The sequence below is a fragment of the Nasonia vitripennis genome, chromosome 1 (genome assembly GCF_009193385.2).
Source record: "Nasonia vitripennis strain AsymCx chromosome 1, Nvit_psr_1.1, whole genome shotgun sequence".
Classification (NCBI taxonomy): Eukaryota; Metazoa; Arthropoda; class Insecta; order Hymenoptera; family Pteromalidae; genus Nasonia; species Nasonia vitripennis.
In genome coordinates this window covers 4,807,625-4,826,184 of record NC_045757.1, presented here as the reverse complement: position 1 = coordinate 4,826,184, position 18,560 = coordinate 4,807,625, and the positions used below count along the sequence as shown (strand labels likewise).

At 45.0% G+C, this 18,560-nt stretch overlaps 2 protein-coding genes and 1 non-coding gene across 3 annotated transcripts in view; 1 reads left to right on the top strand and 2 right to left on the bottom strand.

Moving 5' to 3' along the window:
* The window catches only part of LOC103317308, a 47,285-nt gene extending 42,883 nt beyond the window's left edge, over positions 1–4,402 (top strand). Inside the window, exons 2-6 of the mRNA XM_008214861.3 lie at positions 974–1,457; positions 1,895–2,310; positions 2,649–2,981; positions 3,056–3,324; positions 3,400–4,402. Of these exons, the coding sequence (XP_008213083.1) occupies positions 974–1,457; positions 1,895–2,310; positions 2,649–2,981; positions 3,056–3,324; positions 3,400–3,735 (1,838 nt within the window). The 3' untranslated portion in view covers positions 3,736–4,402. The remainder of the gene's footprint in view (positions 1–973; positions 1,458–1,894; positions 2,311–2,648; positions 2,982–3,055; positions 3,325–3,399) is intronic.
* Positions 1–6,206, bottom strand: part of LOC100678249 (RING finger protein 17) — a 191,401-nt gene extending 185,195 nt beyond the window's left edge. The window contains exons 1-5 of the mRNA XM_031921740.1: positions 5,782–6,206; positions 5,137–5,397; positions 4,970–5,052; positions 4,687–4,884; positions 4,449–4,529 (exon numbers count right to left, since the gene is read on the bottom strand). Coding sequence (XP_031777600.1) covers positions 4,449–4,529; positions 4,687–4,884; positions 4,970–5,052; positions 5,137–5,397; positions 5,782–6,037 — 879 coding nt within the window. The 5' untranslated portion in view covers positions 6,038–6,206. The remainder of the gene's footprint in view (positions 1–4,448; positions 4,530–4,686; positions 4,885–4,969; positions 5,053–5,136; positions 5,398–5,781) is intronic.
* An 11,806-nt stretch (positions 6,207–18,012) lies between these two features.
* Positions 18,013–18,131, bottom strand: LOC116416044. The gene has a single exon (XR_004226551.1). It is a non-coding gene; the product is annotated as a 5S ribosomal RNA (ribosomal RNA).
* Positions 18,132–18,560: the final 429 nt, after the last annotated feature.

Genomic DNA, 18,560 nt, shown 5'->3' with positions numbered 1-18,560 from the left:
TGTGTTTATACCGGCTAATGAGGAGATTAACGTGCAAACGAGCGACGCTTTGTATTTGCATTCGCTTGTAAAAATGGGACGATTTTCGTAAGTTTGTACAAACGTAAAACGTCGTGCGCCGAAGACTAGTCGCATAGCTTCGCGCGGAAATCTGGCTGTCGCCTGTAACTCGATTTCGATTCTATATATAATGCGAATCGAGCGCTTGTGTTCGGGGTGAAAAAAAAAAGCTTTTTAGGTAACGAACTTTTTTCATCAGCTTCACTTCAGGGGGGTAACCGGATTCCTTCCTTTTTTTCGAATCCGGAAATTCGCGCGATATCGGTCTTACTCGATCCAACCGATGAAATAAGACTCGGACAAGTTTCCTTCCATCTCGCAAAATTTTCCTAATGCAATCGAGAACTGGACGAAAAAAAAGTTTCCGAGGAAAAATATACGGGTTATCCCTTGCGCTGAAACAATATACCTGCGCGAAAGTCCTGCACACGTGAAATTTTTCTCTCGAGAGGAAAACTCTCTTCTTCCAGGAAGGTATATTTGCGCCATATAATATGGGTACGTCTGCGTAGGGAAAAAATTCATTGAAACTCGGCTGGCGTCCAGCTGTATGTGCAGTTGACGAACTTTCGAGCGAAAGTTTGTACGGTTACGACGAGGCTGTAAGCTCTCAAGTTGCGCACTGTTTTCGCCACCTGATTTATGCGAAGAGGTGCGCACGAGGGCTTGGATATCGGAGAAGTTACTCTACGTGTGTTGGTGCCTGATATGTTGGGATCGAGTTTTATCGCTGAATAGTTTTTTTTTTAATTTTGCCGATTTTTAATATCACATAATAAATCATATAAATATAAAATGATAAACAAATTATATGTATTATATTGAATAAATAGTACACACACTCACTCACCTTTGATGCTCATGTCGCTAAAAAATAAAATCAATTCTCAACCCTGTACTCTCAAAATTGCAGGTATCCTCTCGCATCAGCTGACCTCCTGCATCAAGGTATCCGTAGACTTGCCGATCAACGTGTCGACGAGCACTACCACCATCCAAGACTACGAGGATCTCGATACAGTCAATCTGAGCGACGCCGAGATTCGCGAACGTTACCGTCGACTCATTCCCTACATGACCTACTACGTTCTGAACAACTACCTCCAGCAACCGCAGCACAAACCCGTGGCTGCACCTGTGTCTCCACATCCCAGACCAGCTGCTAAGCAACGGTACAACCTCCAGCCCCCGCAGAGGCCTATGATACCGGAGACCGAGAGGTTCGTGCCATCGGTGCAGTACAACCCGAAGGAAATCGGTTCTGAGCGAGAAGTCGATTATTTCGTACCTGTGAGGTATAACAATGGGCCAAAGGAGCAGACGACGCAACAGCAGATTCTGCCGGCTTACGAGGATTACGGGGCTGTGAGGACGGTTCGACCGCCGCCTATGACTATGTGAGTATTGTGGGTTGATTAAGAATTGGGGGCTGTTTGCGATTCTTAGTTGTCGATGAATTTTAATTATTACAAAACGCACCCACAAGTCATTGAACTTGCTAGTTATAACGGTGAAATATATCGAGGTAAGAGTGGAAATACAAGAAATATGAAAACATATAAATTATAATATTTACGTGATCTCACTTACCGTGTTACATATCAACAAGTGCAATTCATAGACATTACATAAAAATAGTATATGAACATAAATAAAATAAAATTTTCAATTCGTTAAATACTAATCGCAATTTTTATAACTTTTCATCTGAGTGAGAGTGTCGTATGTACGTATTTTTCAAATCCATCCTATACCATCAATAACTAATGATCAAAATCAGGGCCCACCCAACAATCGTTAGAAACAAATCCAAACTTCAAAATTTCCCTCACAGCACTGTCCCGGAGACGCGCTACCGCACGAGCCCGAGACCATCGACGAGCTTCGCTCCCCAGAAGCTCAAGCTCAGTCCGCTCGCCAAGTACCAACAATCCCAGCAGCCACCCTTGGACTACAGTCTCTACAATCAAGCGGCCGCGGAGGAATTCGAATCCGTTCGCTTCACTACTCCACGACCTCAACCAGCTCTGAGATACCCCCCGCAGCAACCAGTAGCACCGAGACCGACTGTCCTCGAACCTGTACCGCTGCAAGCTCACGTGAGTCTCAACAACGTGCTGAAGAGCTTGCAGCTGACTAACCAACTACCCGAAGTTCTCAGCAAGGACAACATTGACAGCAGCATCAAGACGCTTGTTGAGATACTCAATATTCTCAACTTGGGCAAGAAGCAGCAGAACTATGCGCCAGGTTAGAAAACTCGATTATTTGCGGTTGGATAAGCGAAATGCCGAGCGAATATGCATGAGGTGTTTAGCAGGTTTAATTCCGCGTTATATGGCGCGCTTTCAGTCTGGCCGGGAAATTATGCGTCTGTTTGAGAAAGCGTTGAAATAAGTTCTTTTAATTTTTTTTTTCTGAGAATGAAATTAAAAGCGAATGTGCACGTACGAATTATGTAAATATCCCCGACACAAATGAAAATGCCACGGATAATTTATAGGAAAAGTCGCTTATCCAACCAGCCGATAGAAAGTAGCTCGGCTCGCTCAAGTATCTCATAAAACGTTTTTTTTTTCAATCTTCAGCGTACCAGAAGCCCGTATACACAAAACCAAAAGTCATCACGGAATCGAACTATCAAGCCACGCAGCTCTCGGTGACTCCGCACAACGAGCTGGTCCAGATCAACCCGGCGAGCACCTACATAAACCATATAAAGTCACAAATGCTAGCGCCGATACCAGCTGCTCCGCTTCCCCATCACGAAGATCGGATCGAAGTCAAACCGTTGAGACCGTACGTCCAGCCGCAGACCGAAGCTCCCGTTCCTCCCAGGCCACCCGTGAACGACAAGATCATCGAGTACTACGTCCCGATTGTCCAGGACATCGACGAGGAGAAACCGACGTATAATCCAGGTAAACAAATTTCTTAATGTATAAAGTGATGTTTATCTGAAAATTGACATATAACTATGTTAATTGAAAAACAGTCAAGGAACACAACACAGAGCAATCTACCGTCGGAGACTACCGCGTGGAGGAGCACCGCGACGAGATCCTGGAGGACGAGAGGTTCAGTTTGCCGGTGAACACCGAATCACCGACACAGGGCGTCGCGCCACCGTCGCTCAAGTACGGAGCTACCCGTGGCAAACCGCACATCGACTACCCAGCCTACACCGACATACCCGAGACAAACTTCAATTGCAAGCAGCAACGCTACAAGGGCTTCTTCGGCGACCCCGAGACCGGCTGCCAGGTAACACGAGCTTTTCTACTAATCTGCTGATCAATTTTTTTCAATGAATTGCTAGATTGACGAAATATTTTATAGGTGTGGCATTACTGTGATTTGAACGGCGGAAAATCCTCTTTCCTCTGTCCCAACGGCACTATCTTCAGTCAGGTGGCTCTCACCTGCGACTGGTGGTTCAATGTCAAGTGCGAATCGACGACGCAACTGTACGTCCTCAACGAGCGGCTTTACAAATACATCCTGCCAGTAGTGCCCAAGTTCCCCGAGGACTTCAGCGGACCCGAGGTAGACAAATATCTCCAGCTTAAATTCCGTGAGATGGAAGCCAAGATGAAGGAGAAAAAAAAGAAAAAGACGGAGGAGAAGGACAAGGACGCCATTAACACCCTGCAGTCCATCGAAGACGCCAAGTAATCTGCAAGAAGATTTGTCTAGGATCTCGGTTAGCAATTTCATTGGTCATTGTCGCGCTGAACGGAAGTGAAGTAATTTTTGGATTTTGTTTCTAACGATTGTGTCTCTTGCTCATCCCTCATTCGGTTTTCTCTATTTAATAACAAAATTATTTAATATTTATTGACTGAAGCTACTAACTTTCACGAGCGTCACTTCTGTTTTTAATGTAATTTATCGCTATACATCGTTGCCATTAGAATGTGCAAAGGCGAAGGGAAACTCAAAGACTTGTGCATAAGGAAAAAAGAGTGTAAGAATTTCTACTACGCCTCTAGTCATATTTTTGTCCTTTAGTTTTAGAAATGAGACTACTGTATTCTCCATCCGTTACAGCACTCTTAATGAAATAGTTGGATGGATGTAATCTTCTTTTTTTTTTTATTTTTGATTCACTGATGATTAAGCAAGTATTTGTGAAAATTTTAAACACACCGATGTGCCTAATACACTAATTAATAAAATATACTGGCAATAAGTATAGGCTAAATGTAGACAGCAGGTAACGAGTGCTGTTGTACTTTAAGAGGCGTATAATGCTCTTGATAATTTAAACAAAGTTGTTTGTGTATTGACACTCTCACTTTTGTTATTAATTTGTTGAATAAATATATTTATTCATTTTGTAGACTTGTGTTTTATTAAATTGTAAATAAATAATGAAAACAACTAACCTGTTGTGTCTGATGAATCCGCATTCTGGTGTCCTGCAATTTGGCAAATGCTGCACGAAATTGCGTTAGCCATTCCTTGTTCTGAAAAGATAAGAATAAAAAAATTAACATGCATGCAAAAATTTGGAAAAAATTATATTTAAAAGAAACTGCAGATTTTTCATCGAAAGAAAATTGAGAATCTTATGAGTACAAAGATAATTCTGATTAGAAAAGTTTTCAATAAATAAATTCTCACTCTCTCAATATGGGGCTCTGTATCGTGATCCCGGTGGAACTTTATTATACAATGAGAGCAGCCTTCAAAATCACATTGATTGCAATAGTATTCAGTAGCCTCAGACTCATGGTTTGGGCAGAAAGTGCTTATCGTAAAATCAAAAGCACTTTTATTCAAAGGTATCGGTTTGTGACTCTGCAGAGCTTTTCTATGCATCTGAAAGAAATAAAATAACAATCAGATTTTCTTGTAATACTGAAATCATGTTAGGATAGTAGACTGTGTAAACGATAATTCAAACCTTTTTGAAGCAGAGCTTGCAATAGCGAACCTCACATTGCTTACAGTCATAGTATGCAGTCATTCCGCATTCACTGCAGCTACCTGTGGATAACACAAGTAACTTTAGAAAAAAGCAAGTTGCAAAGGAAAACCAAGAATACTTGGAGTAAAATTAAATGATTATACCTTGTTCAAAATTTTGGCGAGCGATGGCATTCAGGGGCACATGAAAGTTCATATCTGGATCGTCAATATGCATTGGCGTTGATACAATGGCATGCACCAAGCCTATGACATACAGATTACAGGGTAATCGTTTCCTGGCCTCTATGTCAACGGGAAAATCAGGACACTGCGGGCAGGCTCGTCCTGGTTTTGAGCTTTCGCAAGTTGAGCAAGTTGCATGACCACATGGCAGTAACAAAGGAGAGTAAGCTGCTTTCAAGTCTGTGAAAAGAATCATTCGTAATGAATATCTTATTAGCTAACAGCTCATTATTTGTATAGACTATCAATTATCAAATTCAACCCTTGCCCACGCACAAGCAACAAACTCCCGAAATAAACGTCAAAAAATCCTTCCCCGATTTTACATACAGCTATACGAACAGAGTAAACGAGTTCGTGCACGCAGCTGATTTCTCGGAACCGTCGCGCGTCAACAAAGCTCTGCCCTTTGTTCTCCCTCAGCTTACGCACGCCAGCTACATCGTCTTCGAGAGACGTACCGAGAGCAGAGGATACTCTTTTCTCGCGCCAAAGAAAAACCACTCGTCGCGAGAACAAAGAGAAACGTACACCGGCTCGCCATGTGCGCGTGGGCTTTTTTACCTTTGCCGATGTAGAAGCGGTGCTTGCAGAATCCGCACACGATATCCTTAGTCCGCAGCTGGGGATAAGTCGCCGGGTAGTTGATGATCGGCGAGCTGTTTCTCGGCGGAGGTGTACCGCTTTTCTCGTAGCCGTTGTAACTCTGATACGACTGGTTGTAATAGCCGTTGTTGTAGTGGCCGTAGGACGTCGTCCCCTGGGAATAACCTCCGCCACCGTTGGCCAGGGCTTCCCTTCTGTTGTACCTGCACAGCATCGCGCTGAAGTACTTTTACACTACCGATTATTTAATTAGACGTTGTATCTACGAGATCACTCTGATATTGTTGGTTTACGGAACAAGTTCAGAAACACTGTGTCGTCCGATCCGAGGAGAATCGCCGACTGACTGACTGACAGGTACGATCGTGAGCGCGACCGGCGCGTATATGTATACTGTCAGCGCGCGAGAGAGAGAGAGAGAGAGAGAGGGCGACTGTGCTCTATACCGGGAGAAGAAAAATCATGTGTGTATATAGTTCGGCTGATGGTATCGCGAGCGAAGGGAACAAAGGAATGTAAACAAACGTCGCGAGTGTGTTGATGCTGCCGCGGCTTTGACTTTGGACAGAATAATATCAGCCTGTTACTTACTTGTGTGTGGATTATGCGATTTGGTAATAGGCCTACACCGAGTGAGATTTTCATTCAAGAGCTTGACACGCGGATATCAGGCTTTGTGGGGCGAGATTACGCCATTACTAATACAGTCTCAACGAGCAAGTGCGAATACGCCGATAGAAGAGCGTAAGATGTAACGCTGCTCTCTCTTGACGACCCAAGCCCGATTCCCGGAAGTGCGATTCGAGGTATACGTACAAACAAGCATCACTCGTAGGCGGGGAAAGAGATTTTTTTCTCTCTCTCTCTCTCTTTTGTGAAAAAAAGACTGAATCTTCTCAAGTGCGGCCTATAGATATCATTTTCCGTTACCAAGAGGAGAGAGTGAGACAGAGAGAGCAATGGAGGTAGGGGTAAATTAGCGAGATCAAAGCTGCAGCGGAGAGAAGTCTTTTTCTCACGGAAACTGACGCTGCAGCGCGCGGAGGTATAAGCGGACTTGATGCCTCAAAGGATCTTAATAAGTTCTTGGCGAAAGGATGGCAAAACCATACAATGCGCCGCGGTGAAGCTTCGTGTACTTTGTGTTATGGTTTATGTGCATCGTGTACGTGTATGCGTGTGCGGGTGTCTAGATATGCTTTTGGTGTGTGTGTGTGTGTGTTATCATGAGAAGAAAGCTGAAATTTAGAGATGAAAATTCGTGGGGAAAATCATGTTTTTGGTTATGTTATGCCTTTGCTGATGCTCTCCTACGCGGGAAAAAAGGTTAGTGGAAATTGTTTATAATTTATTATTTAGCACTAATTAATTCGTTAAAAACGTCTGTATACAGTGTATTTTATAAAACGCGCTGCCAAAAATACAATCTGAAGAAAACATCTACAGGCATACTCTCCCCCCCCCCCGCACTGCTGCATTCATCTAAATTCTTTGAAAATTCCATACACTTCCCCAAAAACAAGCAAAACCTGACCCCTCGGAGCTCGTGAAAAAAAATTCTCGCAAACACCTCTTTTTCCCGCGTAAGAGCTGAAAAACACCTCAGCCACCTACAGGATCGCAGTCCCGGGATAGACGAGATATTCCGTATATACGCAAGTACACCTTCAGCGGCGGAGAGTATCTCACGCCATGTATAAGTATATATATTCACCTTGCGCGTTTAATAGTGTCCCACGGAATTTTAATATAAGTACCCATGCGGCGCGCGCGTTCTTCATTTCGAAATGGAAAAAAGCTCGCCTCACCTTCTTCAAATATTTGCCCGGCGTTTTAATTTAATGCCTACCCTGGGATGTGAGTATATACACCGGTCGTGTACGTGACGTGTGTCTATATCCCGGGTCGAAATGAATTTTCATTTACTGCATTATTAAAATTAGCTCAACGAATGCGACCACTGCTGTGCGCAGTGTGTTTTGGCTATAATGCGAGAATGAAGCCCCGGTACCACCGAGACCCGACGAACAACCGTGTCTATGTAGGCTGCGTTGCATTGGGGATATAGGTACAAGTCTATGTGTGTGGAAATGATACCATGTATAGAGATGTAAGTGAGCCGGTGCCGTGGCTGCCTTTTTTACTTGATTTAATTAGACGATTATAGCTGTTTTATTGGCTTATGTGCTATTCAATCAAATTCTATTTAAAAACCTCATCTTCAACTATTTTACCAACATGTACAACCACCGATTTCTCAACCCACCGCTAGATGTCGCCACACGTTTCTCCACATCCTCTCGATCATTTCCGTCGATCCAGCGCGCATGAGCATCGCGATGCCTGCAAACCCAGCAGACCCGCAGAGATAGAGGTAAATCCTGAATTAGCCGCTGGACTAGTGCAGCTGACCGCGGAATAGTTCCGGGCGCAAAAAATGCGCTCGATGCACCCGAGCGAGCTGAACGCGCCAAGAATTCCACGTAGATAATATACACGCGATGCTTCGTTTACTGCAGGTGTATTATGTACAGGGATTTAAGACTGCGACGCTGGAGCGATAAATTCTGCTTGTTCTCGGCATGGATAATCAACCTGCTAATTGAAATTAACGCAGGCAATTGAGCCGGGAGGTCGTTTGCAGTATATCATCCTAGAGACTTTGTGCTCAGACTCGATTGGTAGTTTTCCTGAAGAGTTTTTGTTGTTTACGTACCAGGAAGCGTCGAGTCGAAGGACGTAACGGTAGTTCGAAGCATTAGAGCGAATCGAGAATTTAATTATAATAATCTTTACTCGATACACATTGTTAGTGCTCGCTAAGTTGCTTCTTTAGATGTAATGTAAATAGGCCACTGAAGAGTATATAATATTCAGACGAGTAGCTAAATAACGAGCTGTAACAAAGATCTGATATTCGCATCTTAAAAAGAAAGATTGTCAGCCAATTAGTTAGCTAAAAATAAAACTTCTCGAGAATCATCCATAGCTCCATGCAAACATCCTATAGACAAGAATAGAAAGCATCGCGAAAGATCGATCGATAGCTTTCAGCTACAACGTCGCGTCGGCCATGCAGTGCCCATTCCGCGCACACAGCTGAGCTATGCAACCCACCGGAGCCTCTCTACACGATCCTCACGGGCGACTCTCCTTTATATATCTGGGTCTAGGTGCGGTTAATACACCGCGCGTTCTCCGTTGCAGCAGAGACGTCGGTACTTTCATACATACAACGCACACCCATAGCAGCATACACACACTACAGTCCCGGCGAGTAGTTCCCCGTTATGAAACTCGCGCGCCCCTCCTGCCCCTCCCTAACCTAGACGCGACTTAGCAACACGCCGCGTTACACAGTAGAGAGCAGCATCGCTAGTCCGCTACACGCTGCTATGCGGCGACGAGAGAGAGAAAGACCGGCACATGGGGGGGGGGGGGAGAGTCTCGCATCCAAGGTCTAGGCTAGGCCGCGCGCGCGGCATTCAAGGTCGCCCGGGATTCGCGCATTGCCCCCTCCCCGGAATGGCAACTCCAACATGCGCGCCCTTTTGCTGCGCCCCTCCACGGAGCGTGACTCGACTGGCCGACATATAGAGAGAGAGAGAGAGAGAGAGAGAGAGAGAGAGAGAGAGAGAGAGAGAGAGAGAGAGAGGGAGGGAGAGAGAGAACGACTGGGCGCGACTTCCGCGCTGTGTGTGTGTGTGTGTGTGCTTAGCCGACTTGCGTTCCTTGACAGGTGGCGACTCGCTGTAAGATATTTGGAACGAAGGAACTGTGTAACTATGTGGACGTAGGATAGGTTAGGTTGTACTATGCCGTATTTTTGTATGTCATGTCAACTCTCTGAATATGCACGTAGGAGTTGCCTCTGCTTATCGCAGTAATAACTTTTCAACTGAGAGAAAATTCGCTGAAGTGCTTTCGTCTCGAAGATTTAAGAGTAAACAGAACCGTTTAAATTCATCACGATGTAAAAAAGTTAATCTTATTAGTCGGAATGCATTCCTTCGCTGCAAGGATGATCCACTTCGTCCCTGAAACTACTCAACTTCGTACCCTCCCAGCTACTTAAACCCCTTCTTATCTTTCACTTGTCCAGTAGCAAGTCTTATCGTCCTTCGAACTGGTCATCCGTCTGATTTATCCATTTCAGTACATGCACTCGCTGCAAATGTAATTGGGTCTCAGCTGCCGATCGATCCACTACAGTAACTGAAATCGTTCTCTGTAATCCAGTTTTCAGCTTGTTGTTAGTTTAAGTATATCCAATATCACGCGTGCGTTAATTTTCCTTTCAGATACGGCAAGCATTCTCCCATGAATCGATTCCTCGCGCGACTCTTCCATTTTTCAAACGCGTCCAACAGTATCTCGCTTTTTCTACTTATCTCCGCTCACCGCATCCTCTTCCTCGCTATTTCCGTTCAATCGAGCTGCGCGAACAATCATTCCAGATATCTCTTCATTCGATTTTGCTCCGCGGATATTTTTACATATCCACAGATCTCATCACTCCGATGTCTGGTAGCTGTCAGAGAGGAAATAAAGAACCCTTTCGGAAAGCATTGGCTGGCTGAGAAAATTTCACAAATTTAATTCAACCTTTTCATTGCGTCTAGTGGTTATGAAGTCTCGTAATACCTCACTTATTACGCACTTACGGCAGTTCCAGGCTTTATATGTCTCTGCATTCTCTTTCTCGTCCTTCATTAAAGTGGAAAGTTTTACTCGCGGTCATTTTCTTCTAACTCAGCGGCTTAAAGTAGCCCAACGTGTTAGCTGTTGTGTTCGCTCAGAGAAGCACAGCCTTTCTTTGATTTCTTCGGAAGGCCATAAATTTCATTTCCCGTAAAGTGCGTAACTCTTACATTTACATGAGAAACGACAGAGCCAATTTAGCGAAAATGAAAATTCTCAAATGTATCGCGTTTCACAGCGCGCGTCAAACGATGCCGTCGTCCCTTTTGTGTCAACCGATTCGCGACAGCTGCTGTATATGCCCCAGCTCGCGTTCGCTAAAAATAAATCCTCACTTTGCATCCGCGCGTGTCCTTCTCGTCGTCGGTTTCTTGTAACCTTCCGCATCGTCGCCTCCAGTACTCGGATCCTCGGGAATATTTTCACGTCCACCGACGTCACCGAGTCTTCGCTTAATAATTCAATATGAACTCGGTTCATCGAGGCTTTCGTATCCAATTAAAAGCTAATTTTACGAGATGTAATTAAGGTTCAAATTTGTTTTTGAGACAGCGAAGGGAGCTTTTCAAGCGTCCTCTTTATTACGAGAATTTTTAATAAGGATCAGCGCACTGCTACTTAATTATTTAGCCGTTAAAAAATAAAAATCGCCTGCACCTGCATGTAGACGAGTATTTCCGAGCTGGAACACACATATCCAGCAGCTCTCGCGTTTTACGCTTAGCTTGTTTAGTTCCCCCAACGCTGTACATTTCATTTTTAATAAAAACCTTCAGCAATCCAGAATTTTCGCAAACCGACCAATTACCACAGGCGCGTGGCGCGCGCTCGCTAATGAAACCAGCAAATTTTTTAACGTCTACAGGCCCCTCCCCTTATATTTCGGCCAAAACAATTTAACCCTGGCAAAGGTAAATGCGTAAGCCCTCTCCCTCTCTCTCGGCCTTTGACGCTCTCTCTCTCTCCCTCTCTCTCTCTCTCTCTCTCTCTCTCTCTCTCGCTCATTTTCGCTTGAAAATTCTTTAACAGCGCAGCTCGCCTCGAGAAATAAGTAGTTCATATGTATGCCGGCTGTGTATTTTACTCTTTAGTGGGAGAGGGGTGGGGGACTCCTTTCTCTCCCTCCCAGCGTTTATGCTTTTCCTCCCTCCGCGCGCGATTCCTTTTCTGTTTCTCCCTCGACTCTGCAGCGCTGCAAAAGAGTCGCCCCGTGCTCCCTCTCTCTCTCTCTCTCTCTCTCTCTTGCGCTATTTTTCTCCCCTCTTTCTTTTCAATTTTACTTTTAACTTTATGGCGCGCTGCGTTAAATAAATCCCAGGGCCATTCTGATACGGAGTTGCACACGCGCTGGTACTGGTCATAGTGATTTTCGCAGTTGAACGTGGCTAGTTTTTTCCCTGAATGTTTTCCCTCGTCCTGTACAGTCTTTGTCGGTATTCCCCATCCGGTGACACTACTTTGCTCTGATTAAAGTTTTACATTGCAGGAACGGCTGGTGACCGATGTTCGCTTTTGGTAAATGGAACTGGTACTGGTATTTGCCTCTCAAATATACGAAATAGTTGGGAAGATTAATCCATGCATGAAAAAATAAGTCGTAGCGCACGTATTCCACCCCCTCGGCGCGAAAACATCCTTGAAAACGCGCGAAAATCGAAAGTCGCGACAAAGCAAGCGAGCCAACATCCTTTCGAGAAATTCTTCCCATCGGGGAGAGGCTGTGCAGCAGCGCAAACTCAAATTAAATGAAATCCAGATCTGAATCCAAATCAGTCCCGCCCGGTCCTCCTCCCCGTTTTCTCGCGCGCCCCTCTCTAATCCTTTCACCCCTACCCACCCCCTCCTCCTCACAATGCCTTCCATACCTCTTCCCCCTCCCTCGGTGCGCCCCGCGGTTGCGGCGGTGGCAGGGCTGCAGCAGCGCAGCATCGATTTACCCATAAAAATTCTCGGCGCTCGACTCTATCACTCGGCTATTACTTCCTGTGCCCGGGAGCTTTTCATCGCTCTTTCCCTCCGGAGCTGCTGGGTAGATATAGTACACGCGTAGCGTACCCACGGCCGATCCCTAAAGAGCCTCGCGAGTGGAATAAATACCAAAGACAGAGCGATTGCTTCGTATTTTGTCTTGTTGCTGCTGCTTATGGTTTTTTTTTGCTCTGTTGTTTTCTTCGTAGGGGAACTTGAAGTTTTCCTCTTTTTGCATTCGAAGGGGTGCGCTGACGTTGGGGGAGCGAGATATGCATAAGCGCGGAAATGAAATTGATTTCTTATCTGTCTTGATTGTAATAGAAGTTTTCATTGCTTCAATGGGATTACAGCTTGTTTCGCTTCTGCTATTAATTAAACTTATTGCATTTTGTTTGAGAAGATTCTCAAAATCGTAATTCCTCTTTCACTTAGAGTAAAAAATTCGCTTATTCTCTATTTTCGTTTCTCGGCAGAAAAAGCTAGCCCCGGCCAGATTTAAGAATTTTATCGCAGAATCGCCGTAGCAAACGACTCTCGCATTTTCTTTTACGGCTGTCCGGTAAATATAGGTCTAAGCTCTAAAACTGATCGAGTCCAGATCTCGATTTCCCCCCAAAAGTTGAAAATGTTCCAAGGGAGTGCAATTTTCACGGCGAAAACATGCTTTCTTCAGTAAATCCCTAAAACAACGCGAACCGCACGGAAACAACATCTCGCCTGATTACAGTGGAGTAACGCCTTACAAAACATTAAATAGAGAACTCGGCGCCTCTTCTCTCCGGCGCGCAAATAAATGCCTGGCAAATTTCTGGCGGAAATCCATCAAGTATTCCAAACAATTTAGAGCTTTGAACGAGAGAATCCCAGGCGCCTCTAGACATATACAGACATCCGCGTCTCGCGCCCGCCTCGCCCAATGCTTCGGCAGGAATAAACACGAGACGACCCTTTGCGCGCGTCTGAGCGGAAGTAGTCTAGAGAGAGAGAGAGAGAGAGAGAGAGAGAGAGAGAGAGAGTGTCTGCTGCTCTTATTCCGCGAAATCCAGGTCAACGGAATTGAATTTACAGCCGGTGAATGCACATACACATGCAGGGAGAAGAAAGTAGCGAAGAATCGCGCCGATTTTCCGCGTGAGGGTGTGAGTGTCTTCGCGACTGTCTTTGTGCGACTGTCAACTTTATCCTCTAGCTCCGAGACGCTTCGAACTGGAACTACTTGGCTGTTTTCTGATATCCGTTGTTGAATATCTTTCGCTTCGACGTGATTGCGAGCTTTTTTTGAGGTTATGGTCAACATTTGATTTTCATGATGAGCACTGAGAATTTTTTCTGCTTTTTTGACGTTAGGTTCGAATAATTTAAAAAGAGACAATGTTTCGTACGCGTAGGCGGGCACGAAAATCGATGCGACGAAATGATTTTCGAGTGCACTCTGCTGGTTTTACGTGCGTTGTATAATCTAATCGGGCTCGCGCTTCCAAAATTAAAATCGCGCTTGCGCGCGTTATAGGCATCGACTTGATGCTAAAAACCGAACTGAAAGAGGTGAAATTTCAAAAATTCGCCGATTTCGGGTAATCGCGAATTTCACGAGTGTTAAATTTGGATAATTTTTAATTTTCAATCATTATCTTCATCTTCAAACGTCCCGAGGTATTGGCCGTCGTCGTCCTTTTTCGCGCAATTTAGTCTCCGATCCGGGGCGCCGATATTAACGACTTTTTCCGACGCTTTAGCGCGGGATTAGCAGCGAGTGTATTTTGCAGGCGCTTAAGCCCCTCCGAACCAAACCAAACTTGCCGTTAAGTAGTCGAACGCGCTGCATGACTGAAGATAATCCGCGCATTACCATGAATACGGCAATTCTCAAAAGTCGCCGTAATTTATATTTACACCCTTACTGCTCGCTCTCGCAAAATTCTACGGATATAGGTGCATGCAAACACTCGATGAAAACTTGAATTAATACCTTGTTTCCACAGCTATATAGCGTCGAGCACGCGCACTGAATAATTTCGTTCCGCGAAAACTAATGAAACCGCGCCTAGCGGCGACGTGGCAAAGTTGATTAAAATTTCGAATAGACACACGTGCGCTAGCGCGCAACATAGCAGTGAAACAAAAAAAAAAGGCCGACTAGAATCCAGTGTAGAATTCTCTCGCGAATCAAAGCGAGCCGAATGATTAATCGACAACGATGCGAACATCCATCCAGGCATTTTTTTCGTCGGTGGAAAAAAATGTGTCGAATTCGAAACTCGCGTGCGCGCAGGGTATAAACAATGGTAGTTTGTTGGAGAATCTAGTTCTTTATTAAAAATTCTCCCTTTGACGCTCATTTGCGGAAATCAATCCGTTCGCTCGCGCGCTGCAAAGCGACATTTTAATATAGAGTTTCTCTCTAGTCTACATATAGGCGAAAAAAGCGCCCGCAAAAGCAAAAACAAGACTACACGTGAGGAAAAAGCGACGAGGGAGATGTATACACAGGCTTTTGAGTGCGAGTGTGTAAAACAACGAGCTTGACGAAGCGCGAGGAATTATCCAGTTTCCGATAGAGACTCTGCTCGATTTCTCTGTGTACACGTCTATATCGATCTTCTCGTCAAGCGCTCTGGAGCCTAAGAAGGTCCCTTGTGTTTGTGTGTGTGAGGGAGAGCTATGCAAAACGATGTAAAAGGTGCGATTTTTCTATTAATACGCGTGCGATGACAAAGTAAGTCGTTACAAATAAACCCGATGGCTTTTTTTGCGCATATATCGTCTATTTTGTAAGTGGATCTGTCGCCATCAAACGTTTTATTTTGTTATAACTTCAGCAAATCCACCCACCGACGGATCCCATCATCAATTTAATAATAATTGTCAGTTGCACCGTTCGCTCTCCGCCCGTACCATCGATAAATATAAATCCTCTCTTGATCGCACGAGAACTGCAGCCGTAGGCGTAAGCCGGTCGACGCACGAAATTCTCAGTTTTTGCCACGTTAAATATTTAATATCGGATTATACACGTGCGCGGGGGGAAGCGAAATTCGGGCTGCAGCGTACGAGCGTAAACGTCGTTTGCAAATATAATCCTGCTTGGGTTATACGAGCACGTATAGTATACACGCGCGTGCACGGTTGTATGTATATTTAATTTTTTAAATACGTCGCGAGCTCGGCATGACTGCTCGATGATGCTCGACGTAACGCTGCGCGCGATTTGCCGAAACGCCGCGGGCCAATGGAAAGTGCGCGCGGACAGTCGTAATCGGCGCACGGCTGCGGTAATGCAGCTCTCGACGTATAAAGCTCGTATTAATTTGCTGGCGAGGGATCGTGTAATCGTTCAAACCCGATTTTTATTCGATTGATTGATATAGTATTGGTGATTGGTTTTGATTATCAATTTGAAAAATTAATTTCGACTTGGTTCGACGGCAGTCGATTGTATATACATCGAGCGCAACCTGCCGGCCTACAACTTGAGACTCTCTACTGTTTATACATTCTTTCCCATTATAAAGAAATTTCGTTAAATTATCGAAAGTGTATTAAACAGACTGCTCGCGAAACACGCAATTAAACTTAATCCGTTAGTCGTCGCCGCTATTTTCGTCGGCTATTTCTTTGCGTCCTTTTTGTTGGGTCCCGCTACATAGGACAATCCATTAGGGGAATCCCCGACTTTCGTCGTTAAACGAGACATCGATTTTTCTCTCGCTCTTTCTGTCTCTCGCGCGAAAGACCATTTACTCTTTTTTCAACGTCATCAAACTTTCAAGCGCGAATACATTACACAGCGAGCAAGAGAGGAAAAAACACGCACGCGGAATACTGGTGAAACTCGACGAGACTCCAATCGATTTTCGCCGATCGCATTTCCCCAATGACGCAAACAATTATAATACAGCTTAGAGCCGAGGTAGAGAGAGAAAGCGCAATGTTTATTTAGGCCAACAACGACAGGGGAAAAATCGCGTTACTGACGCCGAAGTGCACTTAATAAGCCCCGACATTGTTTATTAATGCACAAATAATGGCCGGTAGCGCGCGAGAAGGCTGGTAATTGAAAATTTTAAGCTGCGCGCGGGCGTCCGCGAGCTCGGCCGCATTACGACGGACTACAATTTCGATTAACGTCATATTTCCGGGCGAATCGTCATGCATGAATATCGCCAGCAACGCGCGCGCGCGTACGCGGCTCTAAAACGCCTGTTAAAGACACGCGACGCGCAGCTCGTAACGCTATACACATCCCATATAGACACACAGAGAGCAGCTCTTCTATATCGAATCACGTCAATTTACCTCCGGAATAATATGCATAATGCCCATCAACAAAAATATCAAAGCCCCGACGCTTTTCGAAACTAGAGCTGACGTTCGGAAAAAGCTCGGTTGCCATTTACATAGAAGCCTCGGCGCCAGTTGAGAGAGAAGTAAAAAAGAGGAAATCAATATACCGCGGTGACAGTGCGAAAGTTTGCCGAGCAACGGCGTTACATCGCGACACGCGTCGGTCGAATGAAAAGGGAGAGCCGCGAAAACAAACAGCTGCGCCAGGATTCTACGTGTACAAACAAGCGCGTGTGCGGAAAGCGAGAGAAAGAGAGAGAGAGAGAGAGAAGTGTTAAGGGCTGCGCCACTCGTGCGCGATGCTGTGCTTGCAGTTAATGCTCGGAGCAGGGTCGCTGCTAACGCAATGAGGACCGCGTTACAGGAGAGACGTGTGCTTTTTCACTAGAAATCAGAGCTCGGATAAAGTAACGCGATGAAAGACAAAAAATAGATATCGTCGCACGCTTATCAGCCCTGTGTGATCTAAGTGTATATCGGAGGCCGTATTACCGAACCAACAGATTTCGCGCATCGTCGGCCAATGTCCAGCGCGCAAAGAGGCAGCTACACTTCCCTCAGGACTGGCAATCTCCTCGTGTACGCTCCATAAAATTCGTCCGCTACTGTGTGCCGCGTTCTTGCTGAAACTCGGTTCCGGCGCTGTAACATTTGGTTGGAAAGGCGCGACGAGACGTCGCGCACACACTGGCCTTCAGCCAAGTCCTCTCTGGCTCTGTCGTGCGCAAATGAAATCTGATACGGCAGCAGCTATAGCAGTCAGTCCCTTTTCCTTCCTTCCTTCCTTCCGTCCTATGCCTTTCCTCCCGAGTCAGCTGTGTAGAAGTGCTGTAACGTTTGCAGCTCCGCGCGACTCGCATTTGGATTCGCGAGATCGCGACGAAGATACCACTGTGATGCTAAATTTACCCTGGTTGAGAAAGCTGATTGCTTGTAGAGTGTCTTACATGATGCACTTTCACGAACCGTTTATTAAAAAAAAAAAATAGTATGAAATAGCAGACAAAACGTTGGTAGATTGTAGAAGCAAAATTGTGATTTTCTGTCATAAGTAGAAATAACCAAGTATGACAAGACTCGTTCTCCTGACCATACTTTTTTCGTTACAACGATAAAGTTCACTTTATTAATTGAGATATAAGTAAATAAGGATTTTTGCAAAAAAAAAGAGGGTACCAACGGCACGCGGGGTTCCCAAGCGGTCACCCATCCAAGTACTAACCGCGCCTAACGCTGCTTAACTTCGGTGATCGGACGAGAACCGGTGCATTCAGCGTAGTATGGCTGTTGGCGGGTAATGTTATTTTCACGATACCCAATAATAAAACGATTATTTCAAATTGAATTTTATTTTTATTGTTATAAAGGAGGGAGATCTCAGAGTTGGGAATTTCAATTTTGAAAAGGTTAGCGCATTCAGGTATCTGGGTATGACCATAAATGATAGAAACGAGATTAATGTCGAAATGAACAAGAGACTCCATTCGGGTAATGCTTGATTCTACGCCGTGAGTAATTTACTTAAGTCGAGGTTGTTGTCTAAAAACGTTAAAATAAGAATGTACAGGACAATAATACTGCCGGTAATTCTGTACGGGTGCGAAACGTGGGCTCTCACTAAGCAGGCGGACAACCGTCTTAAGGTATTTGAAAATAAAGTTGAGAAAAATATACGGGCCGAAGAAAGATGAGGAAACCGGGGAATGGAGGAGACTACACAA